Source organism: Botryllus schlosseri, chromosome 4 (genome assembly GCF_051294905.1).
Source record: "Botryllus schlosseri isolate E-star chromosome 4, Bs_hap1, whole genome shotgun sequence".
NCBI classification, from domain to species: domain Eukaryota; kingdom Metazoa; phylum Chordata; class Ascidiacea; order Stolidobranchia; family Styelidae; genus Botryllus; species Botryllus schlosseri.
In genome coordinates this window covers 11,442,123-11,465,179 of record NC_137239.1, presented here as the reverse complement: position 1 = coordinate 11,465,179, position 23,057 = coordinate 11,442,123, and the positions used below count along the sequence as shown (strand labels likewise).

Here is a 23,057-nt window from a genome sequence, read left to right as displayed (position 1 = left end):
GACAGCTCTTCAGGAACTAGGTTAAACAACGGAACCTTTCGAGTATCTCATACACTACTAATTCAACAAAAATTATAAATGCAACTATTTACGCAACTTTTGTCAAAATTAAGTGCAACTTTCTCGCGATTTTAGTGCAACTAAAACTTGCCCTAGTGATCACGATTCGGTTCACGAATCATTAGAGCAAGATTAGCCAACCACGTCGTGATTGACACCTCAAGATTCTTATGCAACCAAAACATTGGTCGGGTCAAGCCAAAACGTAGGAGCCCTGGTGACTTCAAGAGGCGCCTAAATCGGCTAGATGTAGACTATAGTCCAAGTCAAATGTGCAATGGAAGAAGCCAGCATCGATTACTATAATCAAATCGTGACATACTCTGTTCTTCGAGAGATCAACTGCACTATTCACTGGTATAACGGATGGAATCAAAGGCAACGAAATTGCTTCATGAAGAATTTGGTCGAGAAAGCTCTACCGAACGATGTGAACTTTCTAATGGGTAATCTCGACGCCATGAATATGAATGACAAACCGCCGTCTTTATTCGAGTGTCAATTGAAATTATTCAGTCAGTGGTTTGAAGAATGGAATGAGGAACAGAGGAACTTCATGATCGGGAGACTCGAATCTGTAGACCCTGTATTTGTTATGAAATTCAGGGAATGTGTTAAAAATCCTGCCTTGTTACCATAAACAGTAATTTTCCTTATGTTCTTTTTTATTTGTCTGCACGTTTCCCCATGTATGTAATTTATATATTTATAATGGAAAAAGTCCTATCGCATTTCTTTATTGCTTGTAAAATTTTGGAAACGGAAAGAATTTCATAATGTCCCTTATGATTATGATAGAACATGGGTCATGAATGAGTGTATAGGGATCAAATTTTCAGCTAGGGATTAGTGAAAAGCGAGTGCTCCCAGTGTTTGATCTGTCTATCTGCGGTTTACCTGCTGGCTGTTGGTGTCTATTTAATGTCTTGGTGATTGAAATTTGATATCACAATATCAAGTTGGAGGGCCATGTCACATTGTGCCCAAATATGACATTCCTCTGGCAATCCTGTGCTAGACTAGAATGCTCTCAACAATTGACATTTTACAAGTCTATCTTTTCTGTATTCACAAGTTAGAGTAAATATGGGGACACACACATAGATCACACGATACCGAATGGGAATGTCATGCGCCTGGACACAGCGGAAAAGTGTATCCGACACATCTTAGGACGTGAAGACAATGAGTCGATTACAGCTTTTCCTGCTGCAAGTAAGCTTCCCGTAATCAACATCAAAATCTGTTATAAATTACTGCAATCTGTTCAAGTTTGGAATAGAAACTTTTTATCAGTGGTTGCCAAACTTTTTTGACTTATCAAGCTAAACATCATTATCGCCCATGTCCTACTAAAAGCTGGCTATATATCGCCCCATTGAGACTAGCGGTCGTCAGTAAGGTTATCCTTCTATGGTATACAAGTAGGTCATATCCACTTACTCAAGTAGTTTTGCTTGTATCTACTACTAATTCAACTCTCTTCTCCCCCCGTTTCAAATTTCCCCACTTTGTGAACCACTGTGCCAGACCGTGAAATTGCTCAATTTTTTTTATAATAACAAGATTTTTGATGTAGCATCGTCTGAAATTTTTTGATTCTTGGGGAAAATAACATCAATCTGGTTGTAAATGATGCGACCGACCCATCCGCCTCTATGCTTCGTTCAATAAAGGATGGGATCTAAATGTTATATTCCGCGTCAGTGGCATATTTAGTTATTCGTGATGAAACCACAGATGACATCCCATGCATCCAAATTGTTCCTGAGATAAGAAGAGCCGCCTACCAATACTGATACCGGTGTCAATAAGGGGTCTATCTGTTACAATTTAATAAAGATCATGATGGGACATTTCACTCTTGTCACCACGTCATGAGTGCCATCTTTAAAATGACACCAAGTGCTTTCTGAATAAAAATGACATCCTATCCTGACCGAGAAAAAAAAGACGAGTTGCGTTTTAGTTAACCTTGTAACACCATATGCAGAGCCGGTTCAAGCTGTAGCTAATGCTGAGACATGTCAAAAGCACTTCAAATGGTAGAAAACAAAAGAATGGATAAGAATGTGCTTCGAGCAGTTGATATGTGGTGCTACTTTTGTAAATGCAAATGTATCTTCACGAACAATGCAAATTGACTAATGACACTACACAAATAGACATAATCTTAGAAAATAAAGTCAGTTACCATTGCACGGGCCATGGGCCATATTTTATGTGGTTGTTACAGTAGCAAGTGATGCAAACTGACCCCACTTCTGGTCACCTGATTGAGTTCGCAGCATACCAGAACTTTTTAGGAGTTCACACATCCCTATTAATAATTTCTACACCGTTCTAGATACGACTTGTCCACGGGAGTTCGAACGGCAGACACGTCAAGTCTTACTACAAAATATTATCAGTCAGCCAGGACGCCACTCCAGACGAAATCAAAGCAGCGTTCTATCAAAAATCCAAGGAGCATCACCCGGACTCCAGAAACACTTCGGCCGACAGCACAAGATTCCACGAGATATGCGTCGCGTACGAAACCTTGAAAAACCCCACGACACGCCGTACACATGACGAATATCTGGGTTCGCCTCATAGTTTCCCAGGTACACACATTGATGTTAAGGATTATGCGGCGCACGATGCACCCAGATCATGGAAATACACGCATGAAGAACCCAGCGAACATGTAAGCCTCAGAGAAAAGATATTATCTATATTATTTATTATCGGAGTCAGCGGCACTATTTACTTCATTTATAACTACGAGATATCTCGCCGTCAGAATATCGTGTCATGGAAAGCCACAAATTATTACGCGGAATCTGCTGCGTTCAAAAAGAAACGTCCGCCCAAAGCAGAAAACCCTAAAGCGGCTCATACAAACAACCTCGATGAGTTGAAGACATGGAACGAGGAATAGTTCAATTGGATAATTTATTTTTTCCTAGTTTCTGCGCCAGATTTTAACATGAAATAAACTTAACAAAAAATATCACTTCAGGTGGTTAAAGAGTTCTTTCGACACCTGAAACAGAAATATAGTGCTTTATTATGGATCAAGGAGGCGAGAGGCAAATGGTAAACTTACGCATGTGTCAGCGCAATGCAAAAAATCAAACAGTTCTTGCGTGCAGTCTTCTGTTGTCTGCGATCGGCTGTTGACGCGTTCCTCGCAATTGTCAAATTCTTCTTTCAACGGCGCGCACTCGCTGGATTCGGAACAACTTGCACGAATGGTATCTTGGGGGTCCTAAAGATGTTAATTCACAGATTTCAGTATAGGCTAATCCCCACACTTAGTTACATGGCAATAACGGTCACTTCCTTCCATAACTTCCATAAGAATTTACAGATATACGAGACGGCATGATAATTATATTGTGAATGAAATATATCTGAAAGCAGACATGGTCAGCAACAGAGCATAATACTCTTTCGGAATATCAAAGTAGTACTTCAACTCTTTTCTCAAGCGAAACTGCTCACGTTTTAGAATTTGGATTTTGGAAAGTAGAGAGTTGTTTTGAGATATTTTTACTGTCCTTTCACTTGCACGGTTCCTGAATATATTTTCTGAGGTTGCATCTATTTGTAATGGCATTGATCATTATTTTGCTGTATAGTAAAGTAAGGATATATCCTTCAATTTCGGAAACTAGCCTTCAATTATACGCTAATTAAGTGTGCGACCCCTTTACCCCATATACTCACTATTTTTCATGCCGGCATTTTATATTTTCGCTTCAAGTAGTTTTGACATAGGCTACCTTGGTAATCACTACGTCTACTTTTAAAGGAGTAGAATTACAGCATTGTTTCTTAATGTTTTGACCGCATCCGTCTAAAAGTGTAAGGAAATTTGAAATTTTGGTTCTTTGCTATTTCTTCAAGGATAATCAAGTATTTTTCTACTAAATATGTTCGATACCTCACGTCTCAATATTAATCGAAATGGAACCCACTTTCTATGAGACCGGCAATATCGATTAATAATCAAATAATTTCACTTTAGAAACAATCAATTGTAGTCGGTGAAAAAAAATATCAACTTGGACCTTAATTACCATAGTAGGTAAAAATCAGTTACGGACTACTACAAATATCCTGCGCCGTCTGTAGGCTAATTGTATTTTGCAGCTAAAAGTGTCACCTAACCGATCCCTGTTCAGTTCCCGTGAATAACATATAGTTTATCAAGTTGAGGGGGGGGGGGGACTAGCAAGTGAACAGGGTTATTTTTCAGACGGCTACCCCAATCACCATCTTTATTGTATCACTTTACTCAAATTAATATTGAATAGATTGCAGTTCAGCTTCGCAGGATCAGAGTTTGAGAAAAAGTGTACAGACACGCTGATCACCAAGCACCAAAATTTAGGTTAGGAATAGGGTGTGATTATCCAGAAAATGGTTGACCGCAGTTTTTTTTCCTATATGATATCCGAATATTATTCTGTTCGTTCATCGGTTTAAAGAGTATCGTTGCTAATGTGTGTTACACTTTTTAGTTAGTTTCAACATTCTTCGTTACGCAGAAACTGACCTGCCCGCCGAGTGCAATTAAACCTTTGTTCACACTTCTATTGTGTTACACTTTCAATATCGAATGTGACTATATGAAACGGAAATTCACATTTTCCCATTGTTAGGTCACGACTGACTACTTCTGCGGTTTTGGTCAACTGCAACAATTTGCCGTAAGTGAGATGTCATATCACACTTATTGATACCGTACTCGGCTTTGATAGCGAAATTACTGCCCTAATCTGTTAGTGGTAATCTTGTGACTTGCTACAGCGTTAAATCACATCATCAAGAGATACAATTCGAAAGCTAGTCGCTCATCTCGGTATGCAACAGCGTTAAAATCTATGAAGACCATATCCGGCTTTTGTTAAAAAATATGTTATGCAATGGGCTAGGCTGGGCTTGCGAAATCGATGCTATATATACTAAATTTCGAGAGATCATGTGCAACCCACATCAGATAAATTTCATATTGAAATTAAAAAAAAAAATTCACAAGTTTGTCAAGTTCTGTGACTCGGATCTAGCCCTAACGACTCAGCATAGCATAGATGTGGATGTCAGCTTCCAAAAAATCTTAATTGAATCATTTACGACAAATATTTCATACAAGTTTTCGATTTATGATGAAGCAATGAAACGAAATTTCACGATGGAGTAAGACACTAACGAAAACCATTCAGAATGAAGATGTCCCTGATGACCTGCTCTCCGATATGGAAGGCAGCATTGTCAGAGTGTGATTCCATAATCTTCAAGCAACCTTAGTTAGAGTGTATTGAATAGATGGGCGGACACAGCAGTCGCATATCAAATGCGCATCACAGTCGAAGCCTAATGCTCAAATCTGAATTTGACGAACCCGGACCGGGCTCGAACACTTTTGGTCGCAAAAGCTGCTTTCCTTGTAAAGCTAGAGAGTGTGGTTCGAAAGTGCATGAGCCACACGGCCACAGATCTGTCAACTACATGTCTGGAATATGATCAGATATGGAAGAACAAATCGAAAATTTTAATACTTTTTTCTATTTTAGACTCTTTAGTCCCCTCAAGCTTTAGAAACAACTTTCAACACAATTCATACTTCTAATTCTTCTTCGTCTTCATCCTCGTCTTCTTCCTCCTCTTCCTGGAAAAGAAGAAAGACTTTTATCAGTCAAATCAACATATTTGACTTTTTAACACTGCTTGATTAATGATGAACCGTAATATAACTATACTGATTACTGAACTATTGGTAATCGAAACAGATGCTATTGTAGGCTACTGAAGAAATGAATTCACACTGGAATATTTTCAGATATCAGGTATCAAGACATATCACAGATGCCTATAGCGCCAGGACCAGCCAAGGTAGAGGATCTGGTTGAATATCATGAGTTATTATAGTCTGATATCATTGTATCAACACATGCCATTCCCATTGGTGTTATGGAATCCCTAAATTTATTTCAAACCCAACCGCACGAACCGTAGTATACTTATAGTGCTAGACACACACTGACACGCACGGTGTCTGTTTCCACTTCAAGACGTTATTTAGATTATCACAGCTATGCCAATACCAAACATCTATGGAACAAGTCATATTAATGTAGTCTAGGAGCTTCATGATGCGACTGTCGCGAATCCTCCGTTCGGTATCATACTGGGGCTATAGATACTACGGTATACTATATATCACATGGTTCTCTCCAAAACGTAACCTCGCACATAGGATTCCGACTTGATTTCACACACAAACTGCATACAAAATTAATTGCTCAAGTAGGCTATATTGTTCACATCCCGTTTTGTGGGGTTTACAGATGTCCAGAGACGAATGCGACTGTTGCGACATAATGTATTGCCAATTCAATGGAGCCTTACCTCTTCGGGATCTTCATTTGCGTAAAGGTTTTTGTCCTCCAGAGTCATTTCAGCGGTTGAAGATGCTTGCACTAGTCTAAAACTCTGTGAAATGTTTACCAAAAGATAATGCGGAGTGCCAAATCTTTTATATTCGCAGCAATGCGAAATTGCGAGTGTGCACTATGCAGCGGAGGACAGCGGGTCGAGCATCTGCTTCAATGACTTTATTCAACAAAGTCGTCATGGGTCAGTTGGTCAACGATATCGGAGATAATTTCAAGAAACTAGTATAAAGTTGGTAATGAAACCACTTCTCACATATTTTCCATTTTATAAAGTAACACCCTCACATTTACAACTCTATAAAAAACTCCATTTGATCCTTTGACCACGAGACCGTTGTTAGATCACCCCACATCCCTTGTTATCACATCGAACTCGGCATGGAATGAGGTTAGGGTGACGGTATTACGTCCTCCTTCAAGAGGATTTATTTACACTCCTTTTTCGTGAAATCTAAAATTTCCTCTGATGACGCCTGAATGTCCTCCTTTTTGGCAATTCGTCCTATCGGGGTCTTACTTCCTAGATTTCGTTTCAAGCTAATATATCAGATTTAATCTATGTGATAATTATATTCGCCAAGATATATTCCGTTACAATAGCTTTCACAGCTACGCGATTATGCCCAACTAAAAAACCATAGCTATGAAAAAACGCCATCAATGACGTGAATGTGGAATCGGGACGTTCGATCGGGTCTCTTGGGAGTTGACTTGGAAAATTTATTTTTTCTTTAGTCGACACTACACTTGTAAAGATTTTCGATTCGAATTATCGTAGATTTGGTGTTTTGCAGAAAAAAGTTTATTCTTTTCCGGATCTCAAATATGGTAACCCTGAATGCGGTGAAGTATACCTCACATTAGCGATCGCATATTTCTATCGAAGTATTTTTGAAGTGGTAGAAAGATCATAGACCAAACGAACAATCTTGTTTATGGCTTCTCTGGAATCTGTTAACTCTATAGCATCGTCTACCGGCGGAAAATGTTTATTCACTCGCTGTGTCACTGGCACGTTTTTGCAAGCGGCGGCAATTCTCGAAAATTCTTTGCATACTAGCGCACTGAAAGGAGTGATTGTGGATTCATTAGCAACGTTTTGTTACCGCTACGATTCCTCAGTATTCTAATCTTCATAAGGCACTATAAATCTAGCGAATACGGTGTACTGGGTCTCGAACGGCATAAAATATGGAGTCTAGCACGCTTGGTGACAAAATTGACTTGACAGACTCTCAAGATGGTGGAGTGGTCAAGGTAGAATGAGTTGGTTAGTACTCGAAACGAATCGTGTATAATCTAATCTGTTCGTTTAGCAAATCCTTCATCCAGCATCGTCAGATGAATCACCACCAGACGGATGTAAAGTGTACGTCCACTATACGGGAAGGCTTCTTGACGGAACAAAGTTTGATTCCTCGCGAGACAGAAATGAGAAGTTTTCTTTTGATTTGGGGAAAGGTAAGACTTTGTTGCCTTGGTAATATTATTATAGTTTTCAAGACTAATACATTAATGTTGATTCTCTTCTTAATGAATGATTATTATGTAGAACAAAAATGTGTTAACACTTCTTAAATACATTCCGTATATATGCAATGGTGTTTCCCCATGAGTCCCTGAGTCCATAACTAGATATCTTCCGCGAGACCCTTAATCGATGTGCAGTCGTGGGTCACTGACTCTGATTAGAGTTTATCGACAACCCGTGAATGTATAGGTGTTGCTATTGGTCGGGGTCAACGATGAAGTACTTCTAGTTTTTCAAAAGTAATAATAAAAGTTTATTAACTCAGAGAAAGAACCTTTAATCTTATCAAGAGTGACCGGCATGGTGAAAATATAAAACAGTTGAATTTTTGATAAGGAGTAGGCCTACTCGAAGAGTTCGAGTTGATAAATGTTCAAGCTTTATTCGAATTCTGTACCACCAACCAATTATTCTAGTTTCTCCTAATACGCAAGTAGCTTTTGCCTAATATGTAAATATGTTCTCATAAAATTTTAGTATATATCGCCCGCCCTCCTTCCATGGCACATAATGTCTGAAGCTGGATTTGATTGCCAAAGAAGATGTGTTGGGGTCTCTGCTTTGGTCCATCCCTAGACACACCCCAGTATGGATTCGGTGTCCAAGGCACGCAGGATCACGCCGACTTGGTCGCCAGTTGCACGCGGTCACGCCGTCACAGGTCGTTGATTTCATTAAAAAAAAAAAAAAAAAATTGAAAAAAAGTCAATGTTTTTAGCCACCCCAAATGCTATATTCCAGTTAGTATGTGGTATATAATGTTTTGATCTAATCCTTAAGCCAGGATCTGTTGATTACTGTCTGTTAGTGAAGTACTTGCACCTTACCAGTTGCTAACCATTAGCATCTGATCTCCTGTCACTGGCTTAACACAGTCATTTGAAGTCAGTAACCTTGCTTGTCACGCCGCAAAGTTGCCTCTGTCACGCGAAAAAAGCTTCTATCACGCAGGATTTATTTCAAAAAAAGGACGGAGATTCCAATCAGGGACACACCTATTACCCCTTACCTTGAAAGTTGTTCTCTTTCCCAAAAGCATCCCTACAGCTACAGCTTACTCATAAGCTCCTAACCTCAATCAGAGGAACTCGGAGAACTGATATTTGTTGAGGGTATTTAGTTGTCATGTACGGTTAGGTGTAATTTGATTTGTCCTTTTTCTTTCAGGCCAAGTAATAAAGGCATGGGACCTTGGCGTGGCTTCCATGAAGAAAGGAGAGATATGCCAGCTCACCTGCAAACCGGAATACGCCTACGGTGAAAATGGTAGCCCGCCGACCATACCTGCGAACGCAACTCTCCTTTTTGATATCGAGCTATTCGAATGGGAGGTACTCTTGAATTATATTCACTGACCTTATTTTGTAAAATTGGCAACTCCTGTCTTAACTTTACGTCCTCACCATGCAACTTTTTAATTGAGCCCACTCATGGTCATGGTTAGGTTAACAGTTCTAAAATATTTATTGTGATAAGTGTTGTAGCTGATAATATTTTCTGTGCGTTCGTACCAAAGGTACGTATTGAACTTTGCATTCCGTTATTCTTATCTATGACACCATAGTTAGTGATACAAGAACACTCAATTCCGAGTTTCAAACTGATTCTACGGAGTCGTCCAAGAACTCATATTTCAGAAATTCATGCGCATGGTTGTGTTGTATTGAGACTGTTCCATCAAACATTTTTCAACATTGAATTTCGCACAGTTTGAAGATATCTCAGAGGAAAAAGATGGGGGTATAACCAGACAGGTGCTTGAAAAAGGTGAGAAGTACGACACTCCAAACGACGGCGCCAAAGTCGAGATCGAATACAAGGGAACGTGCCAGGGCCGAGTGTTTGACGAAAGAACGGTCGCGTTCGGAATCAACGAGAGTATGGCAATTTGTGATTTTCAACGCATCGAATTGAATCGTTATTGCTATGTGGACTCTAAATAGTTAGCCTATAAATAATCGCAGGTGGTCAAAGTAACCTGTGTTTGAAATCAATTAGAAGCCGTTGAAGCCATGAAATTTTGACTCTATCATAGAAGTAGAGTAACGATTATGATGTAGTAAATGAAAGTAGGAATGAGTAAATGAAGGTCTGGTACGAAAGTACTCAGGTTAGCCAAGTTTCAAAATTCTAGATTTGTTTGAGGGATTGCGCACCATTAGGGGTGAAATGAAGTGAGCTATTTTTTTATTTGCGGGGTGCGTCTTTGAGACCTGTGAAACTGACAAATGACCCTACAAATAGCTGCAATTTACCAAAATATTATCAGTTAACGTTATAAGGGGAAGTTGCGACCAGTTTGTGTGACAATTTCACTCATAAAATTGACGCACACTGAATATTATATTATATATTAGAACAGGGTTCGCAACCTGAGGTCTTTCAGGGGTCTAAATCTACTCCCCTATAACAAAAAAAAATTGTATACCGTAAACCGGGGTAACATTGGACAATTCTCAACAATTCCGCTTTGTATCTTGGAAATGCTAGGGTGTAGGGGAGGCAAGTTTTGTGTTTTTTGGAGTCATGGAGCAAAGATTAGAATTAACTAATCCAAAATCTTCATGGTCATAAATAAGTACCTTATTTTTGTAAATTATCCGTGTCCAAAGTTACCCGTGCATGTGGGGTAACTTTGGACAATGTAGTTTTTTGTATGCCTTTACCCTCTATTGTTTATGAAACCTCGTAAATGAGGCTTATTTGGTAAGAGTTGATGAGAGCAGCGAGTAAAACTGAAACAAAATAGTATATGTCTGGCCTATTGCATGATTTTTACCTAATCCCCCCCCCCAAAAAAATAGGTAGTTTATGAAGGCTAATGCCCCCTTATTCACCCCTTTACTCAATTTTCCCTCATGCCTTCACTAATTGGGACTTATAATAACGTATGGTGACAATGGGGTATCCCACTGGCAGTGTCAGCAATCAACAGCAAACATTAAGTATGTTAGCGTGATTTATTGCCGATTTCGAATATATTACTGTTCTAGAAAAGATATATTTTCCCTTTCCTATGTCCTCTGATGGATATATTTGTCGTAATTTACGATATCCCATATTCAGCAGGCGCATCTTTAGGACTATGTGACAAGTTTTTCAAGTAGCTTACACCCGATTACAATCTCTCAGCTCATTGCCTACCCATTTTTTCATATTTTGGCAAACTCTTAATTTATTAACCTTCTCATTCCATTTTAAGAAGCCATCAGGCCGGTCATAAGGAATATAGTTGACGATACCCTTTGACACAGATGAAGCAGCCACTTTCCAGAGCTCTAAATATCACAATTTACACTGTCCAAAGTTGCCCCGTTCTGATAAAATTTGACGGGGTAACTTTGGACATCACATTTTCTTGTATCGATCTAAGGGTGAGCCCACTGAGATTTTGGCCATGGATTAAGACTACTTAGAGGTATCTGCTGCCAAGTTTTGAATCTGTGAATCACATGCTATCTATGTTTGGCTGTAAGAAGTTTATTGGCCATCAATTTTGACGAAATTGACCCCCTCCATTATTTTATCGATGTTGGGTCAAGTTTATCTGGTAGTGAAATGAATCCACCTTTTATAGAGACTACTTGTAGTACTGTTGCCTCATGAAAAAGAATTGGACATCCAGCGGCAACGCTTTTTCATCAATAACCATTTAAATCTTTTACTGCTTAGTGTCCAAAGTTACCCTTAAGTCCAAAGTTACCCCGGTTTACGGTAGCGATAAGCTACTTCTTAATCTTGAGTTTGCTTCAGTAAACCAGTAGACCATGAATTAAGAGCTAAAACAAGCTCAGCCATTAGGCTACATTAACTGAATATGTAATATCAAGCTAATATATTATGTTTATTGTGTTTAATTGACATCATTTTATCGTTTTAACTATAAGGTTATTTTATAAACCTTTTTTTTTTAATCAAAAGGGAGGGGGCGTGATGTGAAAAAGTTTAAACCCCTATAGTCTCTACTTAAACGCACAGCACAAAGCTTTCTGTGAAACAGGTTTTGTGACTTATTTGTTGTCGGGCGTAATACATAACCGCGTGCTTCACAGACGATTTTGACGACATCCCAAAATCAGTGGAAAACGCGCTGAAAAAGATGAAGAAAAACGAACGCGCCAAGTTATACGTGAAATCCCAATACGCGTTCGGCAAGGAAGGTAACGCCGAATTCGGTGTGCCGCCCAACGCCGACGTGGAATACGAAATTCTGCTGAAGAGCTTCGAAAAGGCGAAGGAGGCTTGGGAAATGAACGACACCGAGAAGATTGAACAGAGTGAAATCATCAAAGCCAAGGGAACAGATTTTCTCAAGGTCTGGCGTTTTGTTTCTTAACCTGACCGATTTTATCGGTATTTGGCCACATGTTGCAGACTGGCTAACCTTGTAAAATCAAAATTAACCCTGCATATAATCACAACAAATTTATGCAACTCAATTGAGATATTGGAAACTGCATCTCGCATTGCCTTTTGTATAATAGATATTTATACGCCGTTATACTCCCGTTAAAGACCGCATAACTTGGTTGCAATTGTGCGGCATCCTTCGTGAAAAATATGACTTTGCTGTTTGTTATCGTCTCTGTTCTGTTGGGTAATTGTAATGCCGCAATTTAACGAAGTTTGTTTGAAAGTTTCTGTGGCTTCACCATCGGGAACGAGTTGTAGGCTACTTTTAAACAGTATCGTATAACACTTGCACAGTTGTGACATGCTGCCAAAGTAGACCGTGCAAAATGCGGGAAAATATGTTCGTAATTTCCAAATCAATTCAAAATTTTGTGTTTCATTTCTCTTATTACTAGCACTAGGGCTGTATCGACTCGATTCGCGATTTTTTAGTGACTCGACTTCACTCGAGTCATTTTCTCAAAACACACAAAATGACTCGACTTGTACTCGTTTCATTGCGCATGTATCGGACCGAGTCACATGACTCGATGCTGGGACGGCCAACACCAACGTTTCATTGTAATTTTGAAGAAAAGTCAAGTTACCACACTATTGGTATTTCCTCCATTAGTACCGGTACTTGAAAATGCAACCAGAAACTGTCAAAGGCAAGGAAAATTTGTATATATTGAATGCAAAGCATCTCGAAACTGAACAGTCAATACAATGACTTGGACTCGGACTTGAGTCGGCGGTGCATTGAAGATGACTTGACTTGACTCGAGTCGAAGCTATAAAAGTGAGATTGACTTGCGACTCATAATCTTGCGGCTTGGTTACAACCCTGCTTGACTTCAATCACTTCACACGAATGTTACAGCTGAAGGCCATCTCACAATGTCTGCAATGCTATGAGGCCCTTGTCTCTATAGCCACAGAGCATCTTACTTGAAATCAGGGCTTTTCAACGATTTTGTTGCTCGTAAATTTATAAAACAAAAGATTACATTAGCCCATTACTGTTCAAGGATAAACACCAAGTGTCCACGACACTGTAAATTGATCAAATTAATTTTCACACAAATTTAGTGAGAAAGTTCTTGCCGTATTTTGTTCAAGACATTATATTCTGTTTTTATTAGGCCGGAAAGTACAAAAAGGCGATCACCCAGTACAAGAAGATCAAAGACTATCTTGAGTATCGCGAAGACTCGAAGAATACCGACCTCGACGAGAAATGGAACTCCCTAAAGCTGGCGGGTTTGCTTAACCTCGCTCTTTGCTACATGAAAGTGAAAAACTACACGGAAGTGACGAAAAATTGTGACGCGGTAATATATTTCAACTCGATACCTTGTAGCTATGCTTGTGTTTAGTGTGTACGGTCGAAGGCATTCACCGTAAGGCCATTACTGGAAATCGTGATCACGATATTCACGTAAATAGTATATTCATATTGAATTGAACCCAAATTTTTAGATCGTGCATGGAATGCTCTCTTATTCGAAATTTCATTTGTGATACGATTGTTGATATGCGAAGTTCTGCTGAATTCTCCACTAGTTACTGACGATCACCCCTGACGAGTGTCAGCCGAAAATATTCGGGTTCGTTTCAGTGTGAATATACAATATACTATTCAATTGTATATTGAAGTTCTGTACATCCGAGAAGATCTGATGCCGTAAGCAATGTATCAACATCCATGATACTCAAAATGGCTCCCCTCTGTGGGTAATGATGTGTTCGCTATCTCCATCCCTAGTGATGTGAATGGTCAGTAGATGGGAACACTGACCCCAGGAAGGAATGTACATCCCTTCATCATAAAATATCACCCACACAGATATTTCCTGCCTGTTGGCGTACAGCATGGCTATATCCTAGACACGGTTAAGTTCCAGTCGTGTCTTTTACCCTGGGCTTTATGTGGCGACTATGTACGATGGCATGCTTGATGCGATTATTTTTTGGCAGGCGATCGAAATAGACAGTGCGAATGAAAAAGCGTTCTTCCGTCGCGGCGAATCTCATTTCTACAGAAACAATTTTGAGGATGCCAAATCCGACTTTACCAAAGTAAGGAGTGCACGGGTTACTTTCTGTGTCGTATAATGCTAGCTAGAGGTTGACCCATAGGCGCCGACTTTTATTTTTTTACGAGGTGGCGAAGTCTTGTGACGTCATAATTGTTCCATATCGATGATGTCATCGTCGCACGAAAACGCACTTTACTACATGCCGCTGGGCGCTGGTGAACGTGCAGAGTTAAAACATTCGCGTGACGTTTTAATATTGGCCTTGCACTCATTAATATCAAACCATGCAGTCGAGTTATTAAATGGAATCTTAAAACGTGTAGTGTGTAACTGCGGCCTGCGCTACCAGTCCGTCCGACGGAATCTGCAGTTGCATCAATCTTATTCACGCGGAATTCCGATTGAAGTTCGCGAAGCATTTCGGGAATACGTCGATCAATATGCAAATTCAATATACATGTCGACGGCCGCCAACGCATTCTAATTGAATTTCGTTTTACGGCCGCGGGTTGGCCACCCTTGGACTAGAATTAATTGCACTTCCGGACGCATGCCGCGATCTTACCAATAGAAATCCACTGTCCATCTAATGCCTAATAGTTTAATATTCGATAATGTTGTTCTCGATACGAGTGCATCCAGCAATCAAGTTTATCGGAATGTTGAAGGTTTCCTGTTCAAACGAATCGAATAAAATCAGAATTTGTGCCACCCATAATCTTGTGATGCGTCACGGTAATAATGAAAGGAAGACTGAAAAATGACTTTGTGCGACATTTTCGAAGTACGAATGTATCAAGTAGATAACGAGAAATATGGATGATAGCAAATGAGAAAGCGTGTAATCTAATCAGTATCGCCACGAATCGGTTTTGAGTGTGACACCGTATTGAGTACGGCAGCTTTCGTCGCGACAATTGTTTTCTCGTTATATCGGTGTTTTCTCATTATATCGGTGTTTAACCTGTATTGCTGCATTTCCCGATTAATGTCACTGGCAAAGCCTTGTTATAGAAACGAATCTGCGCAGAAATGAGTTCCAATTTGCAGGTACACACCAACACACCCTCCAATTTCGCGCTCCGATTACCTATCACGAAGCTAGCTAGCTCATGAATGGTTTTGTAAACGAATATGGGCGCACATAATTTAGATTTCAGAAAAGCAGAACGTATATTTGGGCGCCTGATCGGGAGAGGAGATCTAGGATGGTGCTTCTCAGCACACGCTAGGCGCTAGCCAGTCGAAAAATTAGGGGAATTCGGACTTTTTTTTTCAAATTTACCAATTTAGCATCAATTCAATTCGGGTCAAGTACACGTGTAAATGGCGATCATATAATCTCTTCGTGTTTACGATTTTAGGCGTATGATGAGCTTGTCAAAGACTCCGGGAGTGCTGTCAATTAGCGAGTCCCTGATCTCTGGTGAACAATTAAATACGCTCGCGTATTACGCAGTCTCGGCTACAGTTTTCGCAAATCAAAATGTCCGAACTTGATGGCACCGATTTCAAACTTTTGTCGTATTTCAGAACTTGAGACATGATACACACATCTTCTGATCGTTACATTCAAGTATTAGCGGGAATCAATTTCGCACGTTAAAGTCTGCTTGCAGCGATTCGATGTTATTCAGTTTCGCGATGTCGCTTTTTAATCAATATGACATAAAACAATCACTAATTAGCGTAACTCGACCGCATTGTCGCCAAACCAGCGAGAGATAGGAGCCAAAGCATGCTACTGCTAGGCCCGAGACGCGATAGTCAGGACATAGGCCAGCAATGATCTCTTTCACTCCAGGCCTATTGCAGATGCTATTGTGTGAGCCCGCGATGATATCGTGCACACCAGGTCGAAGCCGCCAATGCAGATACGATTGCGTGGTTAAGCGATGATAGAGTGTGAACTGGGCCTATTGCAGATGCGATTGTTGAAGCCTGCGGAAACAGGCTTGATCGAGACGCGATAAATCAGGCTAGCGAAGATTGCCATGCGCAGGGTATGAATGACCTAATTTCGCGATCATCTCAGCGAGAGATAATCACAGATTCATCACTCCTACAATTGATCCAAATGAAAAGCTCTTCTGTAATGTTAGATCGGTAAACGAGGCCCATAGTTTCAGTTGTCTACTATTAACTACCAGATACTAGGGTTGTCATATCTTAGGATCCGTAAAGGAGGACACTTATACAAATCACAGAAGGTAATTACCGGACTTGGAAACTGCAGATTCTATAGTTTTCACAGGAAATCCTGTCGTAAAAGTAGGTTATTTTTCGACTCGACTCCCAAATGACCCACTTTATAATACTGTTTTGGGTTTTAATAAAAAAAGGTTTTACTGTCCTACTCCCGAAAGTCCCTGCTCGAACAGATTTCAAGTCATTTATGACGATTTTTAGTTCTTCTTGTCCTTTAGCCTGGCTATCAAAGCTGTAAGAGAAGACGTATCTCAAAAAAGAGGAGATTTAAGCGTCCTCGGCGGACGTTTTCGATTTTCTGAAAAAGGAACACAGATCCTCCTAATGGAGGACATACGGTAACCCTACCAAATACAGGCTGTTAGACTGGGAGTGCTAGTTTCAGAGTATGCTGTAGTTTTGTGGCAAATGGACAAAATTTTATTTCGGACTGGAAATGGAAGACAGTTTAAGGTGGATTTGGTGGAGGGTTTGCGTACATGGTGGTTGGTAGTGAATCGGTGGGCGGCTACTTTAGAGATTTCAAGATGCCTCTTTGTGACTGAGAAAGATGGCTAATGACTAGGGCGATTTTCTTTACCTGAATAACGAAACATTTTGACCTATAAATGAAAATTTTGACATTCTTTGACCTTGAAAAATCTTAATTTGGACAAAATTTTGCTCCCGTGTATCAGTGTTGGGATCTAGTCACTACCTTCGAGTCATCTCGAGTCATTACACATTTTGACTCGAGTCAAGTCAAGTCAATCGATTCTTGAAGGTGACTCGTGTCAAGTGAAGACAGTCGATTTTTTGAGGTGACTCGAGTCAAGTCCCAATTCAAGTCAAGTTGATTCATCGAAGTACGAGGCATAATTACGTCATTGCATTTTGATAGCTGTTTGAAAGTTGCCATTTATTTGAAATCGATGGACGAATACATAGTGCCAAGATGAGGTGTCGTATCGCTACGTATGAGTAACTGTATAGCATCAGTCTCATCCAAACTAGAGAATAGAATATGAAACCTCAAAGGCGAATTGAATTGCGCCCACCTAAACTACACTTCCGTGAGACACAATTTAAGCCTGCACCAATGATTGGCAAGTAATATATACTTATAAACTATATTAAAATTCGATTGAAATCATACAAGAGGTTGTCTAAGTACTGACCATAATGAGCAGTCAACAGAACTGAGATAGATACTATTCTACTAGTTTACGACAACATAAGCTGCAAGCTCCGATCACTTTGTTTGCGGTCAATTTATTTGTGATGGAACAATGGAGGCTCAGTGAAACGCACGATCATAGAGTGTTTGCTCACTCTCACAGGTCATACCAGCGTATCGCGCACAATCCAAATCTATGCATGACCAGTCATTTTTAGCGACACCGTTACTTGATGACCTGACATGGACTCCTCAATTTTGCTCTGAGTCACGAGTCAATCCAAATTTCTGATATGTTGAGTCAAATCGAGTCATCCCAACACTGATGTACATTAGGTGTTTTCCCATAGAATGTTAGGATTGCACTACTTATCTTGATTTCTGGTTGAAATTATCTGTCCTTACGAAGTAATTTGGCATGAAAAAACTTTTTACCTGAAAACTTCACAAATTTTTACATGGAAAAACTTTATTTCACCGAAATATGTGCCTATGAAGAATTCCAGTAGTTACATCAAACATTATGGTAGAAATGATTGAAAGTTTGTTGTAGTACAACAACAAAAATTGATTCTTGAATACTCGAAGCCTAGTACTGCATTCAGAATCACTCAGGTACTCGATATTGCCTTGCTCGAGCAATAACTAGAGAGATACATTCGTGCTGAATCCGTGTTATTTACATTTCATGCGGGCTTCGGGCCTTATCGTGGGCTCGGAAACTGTGAAACTAGCCGATTTTACGCAAGCCATTCACGTTCAAATTCCGCACTGCAGGTGAAATCCTTGAACCCCGACAACAAACTCGCACTGAAGAGGTTGAACGATTGCAACGTCGTTATTAAGAAACAGCGAGAGAAAGAGAAGAAGGCGTTTGCCGGAATGTTCGACAAGTTCGCCAAGCAAGACGAGGTGTCCGATTGATTCCTTTCTCGTGATGTGTTTTCGTAGAGTCGTTTTGTCTGGTAAAGAATTCTTTATTTTGTTTCTTTGTTTGTGGAGCCAATGTATATTCATTTCAGTTACTCATTTTTGAGATGCACTGTAACCAGTGAGCACTGTTTGATGATGAAATGTTAATATTAAAAGTGAATCGTCAGCGTGCCAGGCCTCTGCAAAAATTGGCCTTGCGAATAGGCATGTACTGCCGTATTTGACTTCATTGCGGTGGTGAAAGGAGTCGGGAGTTTTTATTGAATGGAGTCGTGTGTCGGAAAACCCAGCGTATCTAGAAAAAGCATGTGAAAAGTTTTCGCATTTTTTCCCTAATGGGGAATAGCAACTGTGAAATTTGAAAGAACATGAAATTTTTGAAATTGTTTTTTTGGTTGTTATCATGTCATGCCCTTCTCTCACAAAAAAACAAGTAAAAATTGCAAAATTTCAATTTTACTGGGCATACCGTCTAATTATTTTCTTGTTCTATCGCTTCATCGGAAACCAGAAATAAGTAGGAAGTTTCTGTTGTAAATGACTCGCTGGCGGTTTTTTGAGAAGTCAACGTCCATATCTGCTTGAAAAAATTAAGAATTTGAATTTTCTCCAAGACACATAATCCTTCAAATATTCACAACCTGCGGGACTTGTCTTGTTACTTTCTAAAACAGGCAATAGATCAGAAAAGGGTCGTCACAATTCTGCGTGTCGCAGCACTATTTCTCTTGCCAAATCCAAATTCTGTAGGCTAGGACTACAATTTGGCATATTTTGTTAATAGCGTAGCAGCAACTAGCAGCTGGGAAAGTTTCATGCTAACAGGGGTTGACCATCGCGAGATAGCGCTGTTAAGTTACCAATCCCCTTGAATCAATGCATTGCCCAGCCATCTTGCCTTTTTTCAATGTTTCCACTCAGACAGTTACACCGCAGTACTCGTCCCCACATATATTGCTCCCAGTGGTGACTTCATTCAGAGGTGGTCAAAGTTGTCACCATTGGTAGGCCTACTCAACGATAAGTATAGTAGTGTAGAAAAACTCTTGTCAAATAACAACAGAAGTAGCAGTTTCGAAACATGTCAAAACTAATTCGTGTTGGAGTAGGAAATGGACGGTCTGAATAATAATCATTCAAGTAGTTCCAAAAAGTATGTTTGCTCTTAGTGCATCGTGAAAAGTAGATTATGTTGATGGTTCTAGTATTTGCAGTGAATCGGTGGTGGGTGGTTTTGAAATAGACATGCTTCTTTGTGACTAATGTGAAATTGCTAATGACACTACAAGTGGTTATGATCGTTAGGGGACTGGCAAGTCAACAGTGCTATCTTGCGGATCGCTAACTTCATCTCTGTGGAATTTTCACAGCTGCCAGGTGTCGCTATGCTCTACAAAAATCAGAAATTGTGGTATTGCTTTGCGCTATTTGGATTTGACAGTCGAAAAATGCACTAATGCTGCGATCATCAAATCCCATTTCCCTATTTAACGCCTTCATTAGGACATAGTAGGACAGTCGTATGCTATACCAAAATTTGAAGGAATATGTGCTACTCATCTTGTTCATTTTGAAATTTCAGATTATTTTTTTTAAAAGTTGCTATAAAGTTCTGTAATTCAAAGTTTGGTAGACCAAGGCCAAACGACTCTTAGCATAGCATAGGTCTTAATGTTAGCGTTTCTAAAAACCATAAGCGAACACTATACGACATATATGTCATACAGGTAGTGAATGATATTCAAAGCTTACCACTAGATTCAGAATCAAATCACTCGTGTACTCGGTTTTGCTCATCCTTACTTTTAACTGAGTTGAGAGTTACGGCATTAATTCTAATTGACTACAGACGACGACAACTCTGACGCTCTTCAAATCCACTAAGAAGTCCCATGAAAATCATGAGAAACTCTGAGAAAATATCCGACATCTTTCACAACCACTAGTCAACTCACTTATAGATTTGACGAGAATCAAGTTGAATCATTTCAATCCCAAGAAGAGGGTCAAATCCGAGCCACAGTGTTGAGACTTGGGTCCGAGCAGGGTTGTAATGACACAATATTTTGCTGACCCAAGTCATTTTTTCAAATGCGTGAAATGACTCGAGACTAGGACGACCAAGACAGACATTTCATTGTAACTTCGAAGAATAGTAAAGTAACCACAGTTGTGATATTTTGTCTATCAGTCCTGATACTTGGAAAATAGGGTCAGAGAATGTTGGAACTGAGGAAAATTACGATATTATGAATAGGAGCCATTCTAGATCACTCGAGCAGGGTTGAAAAAAGTGGGTTGAACTCAAAACTGAACAGTGAACACTATGACTCGGACTTGACTCGAGTCAAAACCATAAATAAAAAGTGAGATCGACTGGTGACTTGGTTACAACCCTGGGTCCGAGTCATTATGTTCAGTTTAGAGTTCAAGTCGTGTTCAGCCCACTTTTTACAATTCTGCTTGGGTGATATAGAATGCCTCTCGTTCGTAACATACTCATTTTGCTTCACAGCTTCTTACTGTATTTTTCAAGTACCAGTAATGACAGACGAAATACCAGTAATGGGGTAACTTTACTAGTCTTTGCAGCAGTGTTGGGATCAAGTCACTACCTTCGAGTCATTGCACATTTTGACTCGAGTCAAGTCAATCGATTTTCGAAGGTGACTCGAGTCAAGTCAAGTCACTCGATTTTTGGAGGTGACTCGAGTCAAGTCGATTCAAGTCACAATTCAAGTCAAGTTGCCTTTTTGAAGTATGAGGCATCCTTACGTCATTGCATTTTGCTGGCTGTCTGAAACACAGATTGAGTGGTTATTGATTCTGGACCTATTACCAAATATAGAGTTAAATATAAAGGCAAGAAGGCGTTTTATTGCCCACATATATGTAGAAATGCTTAACTACATAAGTAATTGCATAGCCTCGGATTATAGTTACCAGTTAAAATATAGAATAGAGAAAGGAATTGATAAGATACAATACATTACCCATTTACAAATTGATACAATACAATTCCAGCCTGCGCCGATGGTTGAGGACTATATAAACTATATTGGAATTTAATTTCAATAAAACAAGAGGTTTGGTTAAGTTGAGAACAGAGAATAGAAATAGAGATTTTGCTATAAATTACTTACACTAGTTTACGACATCGTAAGCTGTAAGCTTCGATCACTTCGTTTGGGATCAATTTATTTGTGAGAGAACAATGGAGGCTCAGTAAAACGCACGATCATTGAATGATTGGTCGCTCTCATGAGTTACACCAGCGTTTCGCGTACAATCTGAACATATGCAAGATACAATGATTTTCATCTACATCGATTGCTTGATGACTCGAAATTGACTTGTGAATTTTGCTCCGAATCACGAGTCAATCCACATTTTTGATACGCCAAGTCAAGTCATTTTAGCAAAGTGACTCGAGTCAAGTCAAGTCATACAAAAAAGATGACTAGAGTCATCCCAACACTGCTTTGCAGTTACAATGAAATGCCTGTCTTGGTCTTATGAGTCTCGAGTCACGCACAAGGACTCGAGTACAAGTCAAGTAAATACCCAAATTGACTCAAGTTGAGTCGTGTCACCGTAACCCAGATCTCCAGTAATCACCCGTGTCGATTTTTGTTGCAGCAATTCGAAATGCGTCGCAAGCAGGCTGCCAAGGAAGCCAAAAAATCAAAGCCGGATCCGGAAGTAGGCTCTGGCGACACCGTTAACGGCGAAGCCCCGGATGTCGAAGTCAACGGAAACTGACTCCAGTGATGTCGAGTGAATCAGTCAGTCGTAATTCATCAGTGTCTTTTGTCCATGTCGCGCAATGATGATTGGTCGGAACGCACCAAAGTCAGGTTATTGGCAAAAATCGTTTGGCGTTTGTCTTCGTTGCAACGCTTCTCAAATTCGGTAGCTGTGTTGATTCGAATTCGCGGAATAAAATGTTGCGATTTCAGCACGGAATTCTTTGGTGAATTAGCGCGGGCCCTCGGTAAATGAAGACGGAAGAAGAGAAATAGAAGCTGGATTTTCAATATGCAGAACTCAGGGTTGTAACCAAGTCACAAGTCAATTAGACATTTTTAGTTTTGAATCGAGTCATTATCAATTCACCACCGAGTCAAGCCCAAATCGGAGAGTAGAGCAAACCTGGCCCAAATGCGGCCCGCGGAGCTATTCTGAGCGGCCTGCGTGCTCGTTTCTTGAAATTCAAAACATAAAACCCACTTTTGAAACATTGCTGCGTTAAATAAAACCATAAGCTGTATAAACTGAGCCGGAACGGA

At 39.9% G+C, this 23,057-nt stretch overlaps 4 protein-coding genes across 4 annotated transcripts; 3 read left to right on the top strand and 1 right to left on the bottom strand.

The window, feature by feature from the left end:
- Positions 1-337: 337 nt before the first annotated feature.
- LOC145437987 (uncharacterized protein C14orf119-like) lies at positions 338-700 on the top strand. The gene has a single exon (XM_080315354.1). It carries the CDS (start codon positions 338-340, stop codon positions 698-700), a length of 363 nt encoding a protein of 120 aa, XP_080171480.1.
- On the top strand, positions 697-3,058 carry LOC145438092 (uncharacterized). The gene is made up of 2 exons (XM_080315490.1): positions 697-1,275; positions 2,408-3,058. Exons 1-2 carry the CDS (start codon positions 1,246-1,248, stop codon positions 2,981-2,983), a joined length of 606 nt encoding a protein of 201 aa, XP_080171616.1. The 5' UTR covers positions 697-1,245; the 3' UTR covers positions 2,984-3,058.
- On the bottom strand, positions 2,981-6,545 carry LOC145438103 (cytochrome b-c1 complex subunit 6, mitochondrial-like). Its single transcript, XM_080315503.1, has 4 exons — positions 6,460-6,545; positions 5,675-5,719; positions 3,152-3,313; positions 2,981-3,088 (listed from the first exon to the last, which is right to left on the bottom strand). Exons 1-4 carry the CDS (start codon positions 6,505-6,507, stop codon positions 3,056-3,058), a joined length of 288 nt encoding a protein of 95 aa, XP_080171629.1. The 5' UTR covers positions 6,508-6,545; the 3' UTR covers positions 2,981-3,055.
- A 1,014-nt stretch (positions 6,546-7,559) lies between these two features.
- Positions 7,560-22,724, top strand: LOC145437034 (peptidyl-prolyl cis-trans isomerase FKBP4-like). The gene is made up of 9 exons (XM_080314200.1): positions 7,560-7,763; positions 7,823-7,967; positions 9,205-9,368; positions 9,747-9,915; positions 12,090-12,352; positions 13,575-13,763; positions 14,410-14,511; positions 18,613-18,747; positions 22,408-22,724. The coding sequence occupies exons 1-9, from the start codon at positions 7,698-7,700 to the stop codon at positions 22,528-22,530; spliced, it is 1,356 nt and encodes a 451-aa protein (XP_080170326.1). The 5' UTR covers positions 7,560-7,697; the 3' UTR covers positions 22,531-22,724.
- Positions 22,725-23,057: the final 333 nt, after the last annotated feature.

Bases quoted from the DNA above. Each gene is read 5' to 3' on its own strand.
- LOC145438103 (XM_080315503.1), bottom strand. From the start codon at position 6,507: ATGACTCTGGAGGACAAAAACCTTTACGCAAATGAAGATCCCGAAGAG. The intron at 5,720-6,459 runs GTAAGGCTCCAT...CTTCTTTTCCAG, and splicing joins CAAATGAAGATCCCGAAGAG to GAAGAGGAGGAAGAAGACGA. The intron at 3,089-3,151 runs GTAAGTTTACCA...TTTCTGTTTCAG, and splicing joins TGCATTGCGCTGACACATGC to GTGTCGAAAGAACTCTTTAA.
- LOC145437034 (XM_080314200.1), top strand. From the start codon at position 7,698: ATGGAGTCTAGCACGCTTGGTGACAAAATTGACTTGACAGACTCTCAA. The intron at 9,916-12,089 runs GTATGGCAATTT...CGTGCTTCACAG, and splicing joins CGCGTTCGGAATCAACGAGA to ACGATTTTGACGACATCCCA. The intron at 12,353-13,574 runs GTCTGGCGTTTT...TGTTTTTATTAG, and splicing joins AGGGAACAGATTTTCTCAAG to GCCGGAAAGTACAAAAAGGC.
- LOC145438092 (XM_080315490.1), top strand. From the start codon at position 1,246: ATGAGTCGATTACAGCTTTTCCTGCTGCAA. The intron at 1,276-2,407 runs GTAAGCTTCCCG...ACACCGTTCTAG, and splicing joins TACAGCTTTTCCTGCTGCAA to ATACGACTTGTCCACGGGAG.
- LOC145437987 (XM_080315354.1), top strand. From the start codon at position 338: ATGGAAGAAGCCAGCATCGATTACTATAATCAAATCGTGACATACTCT.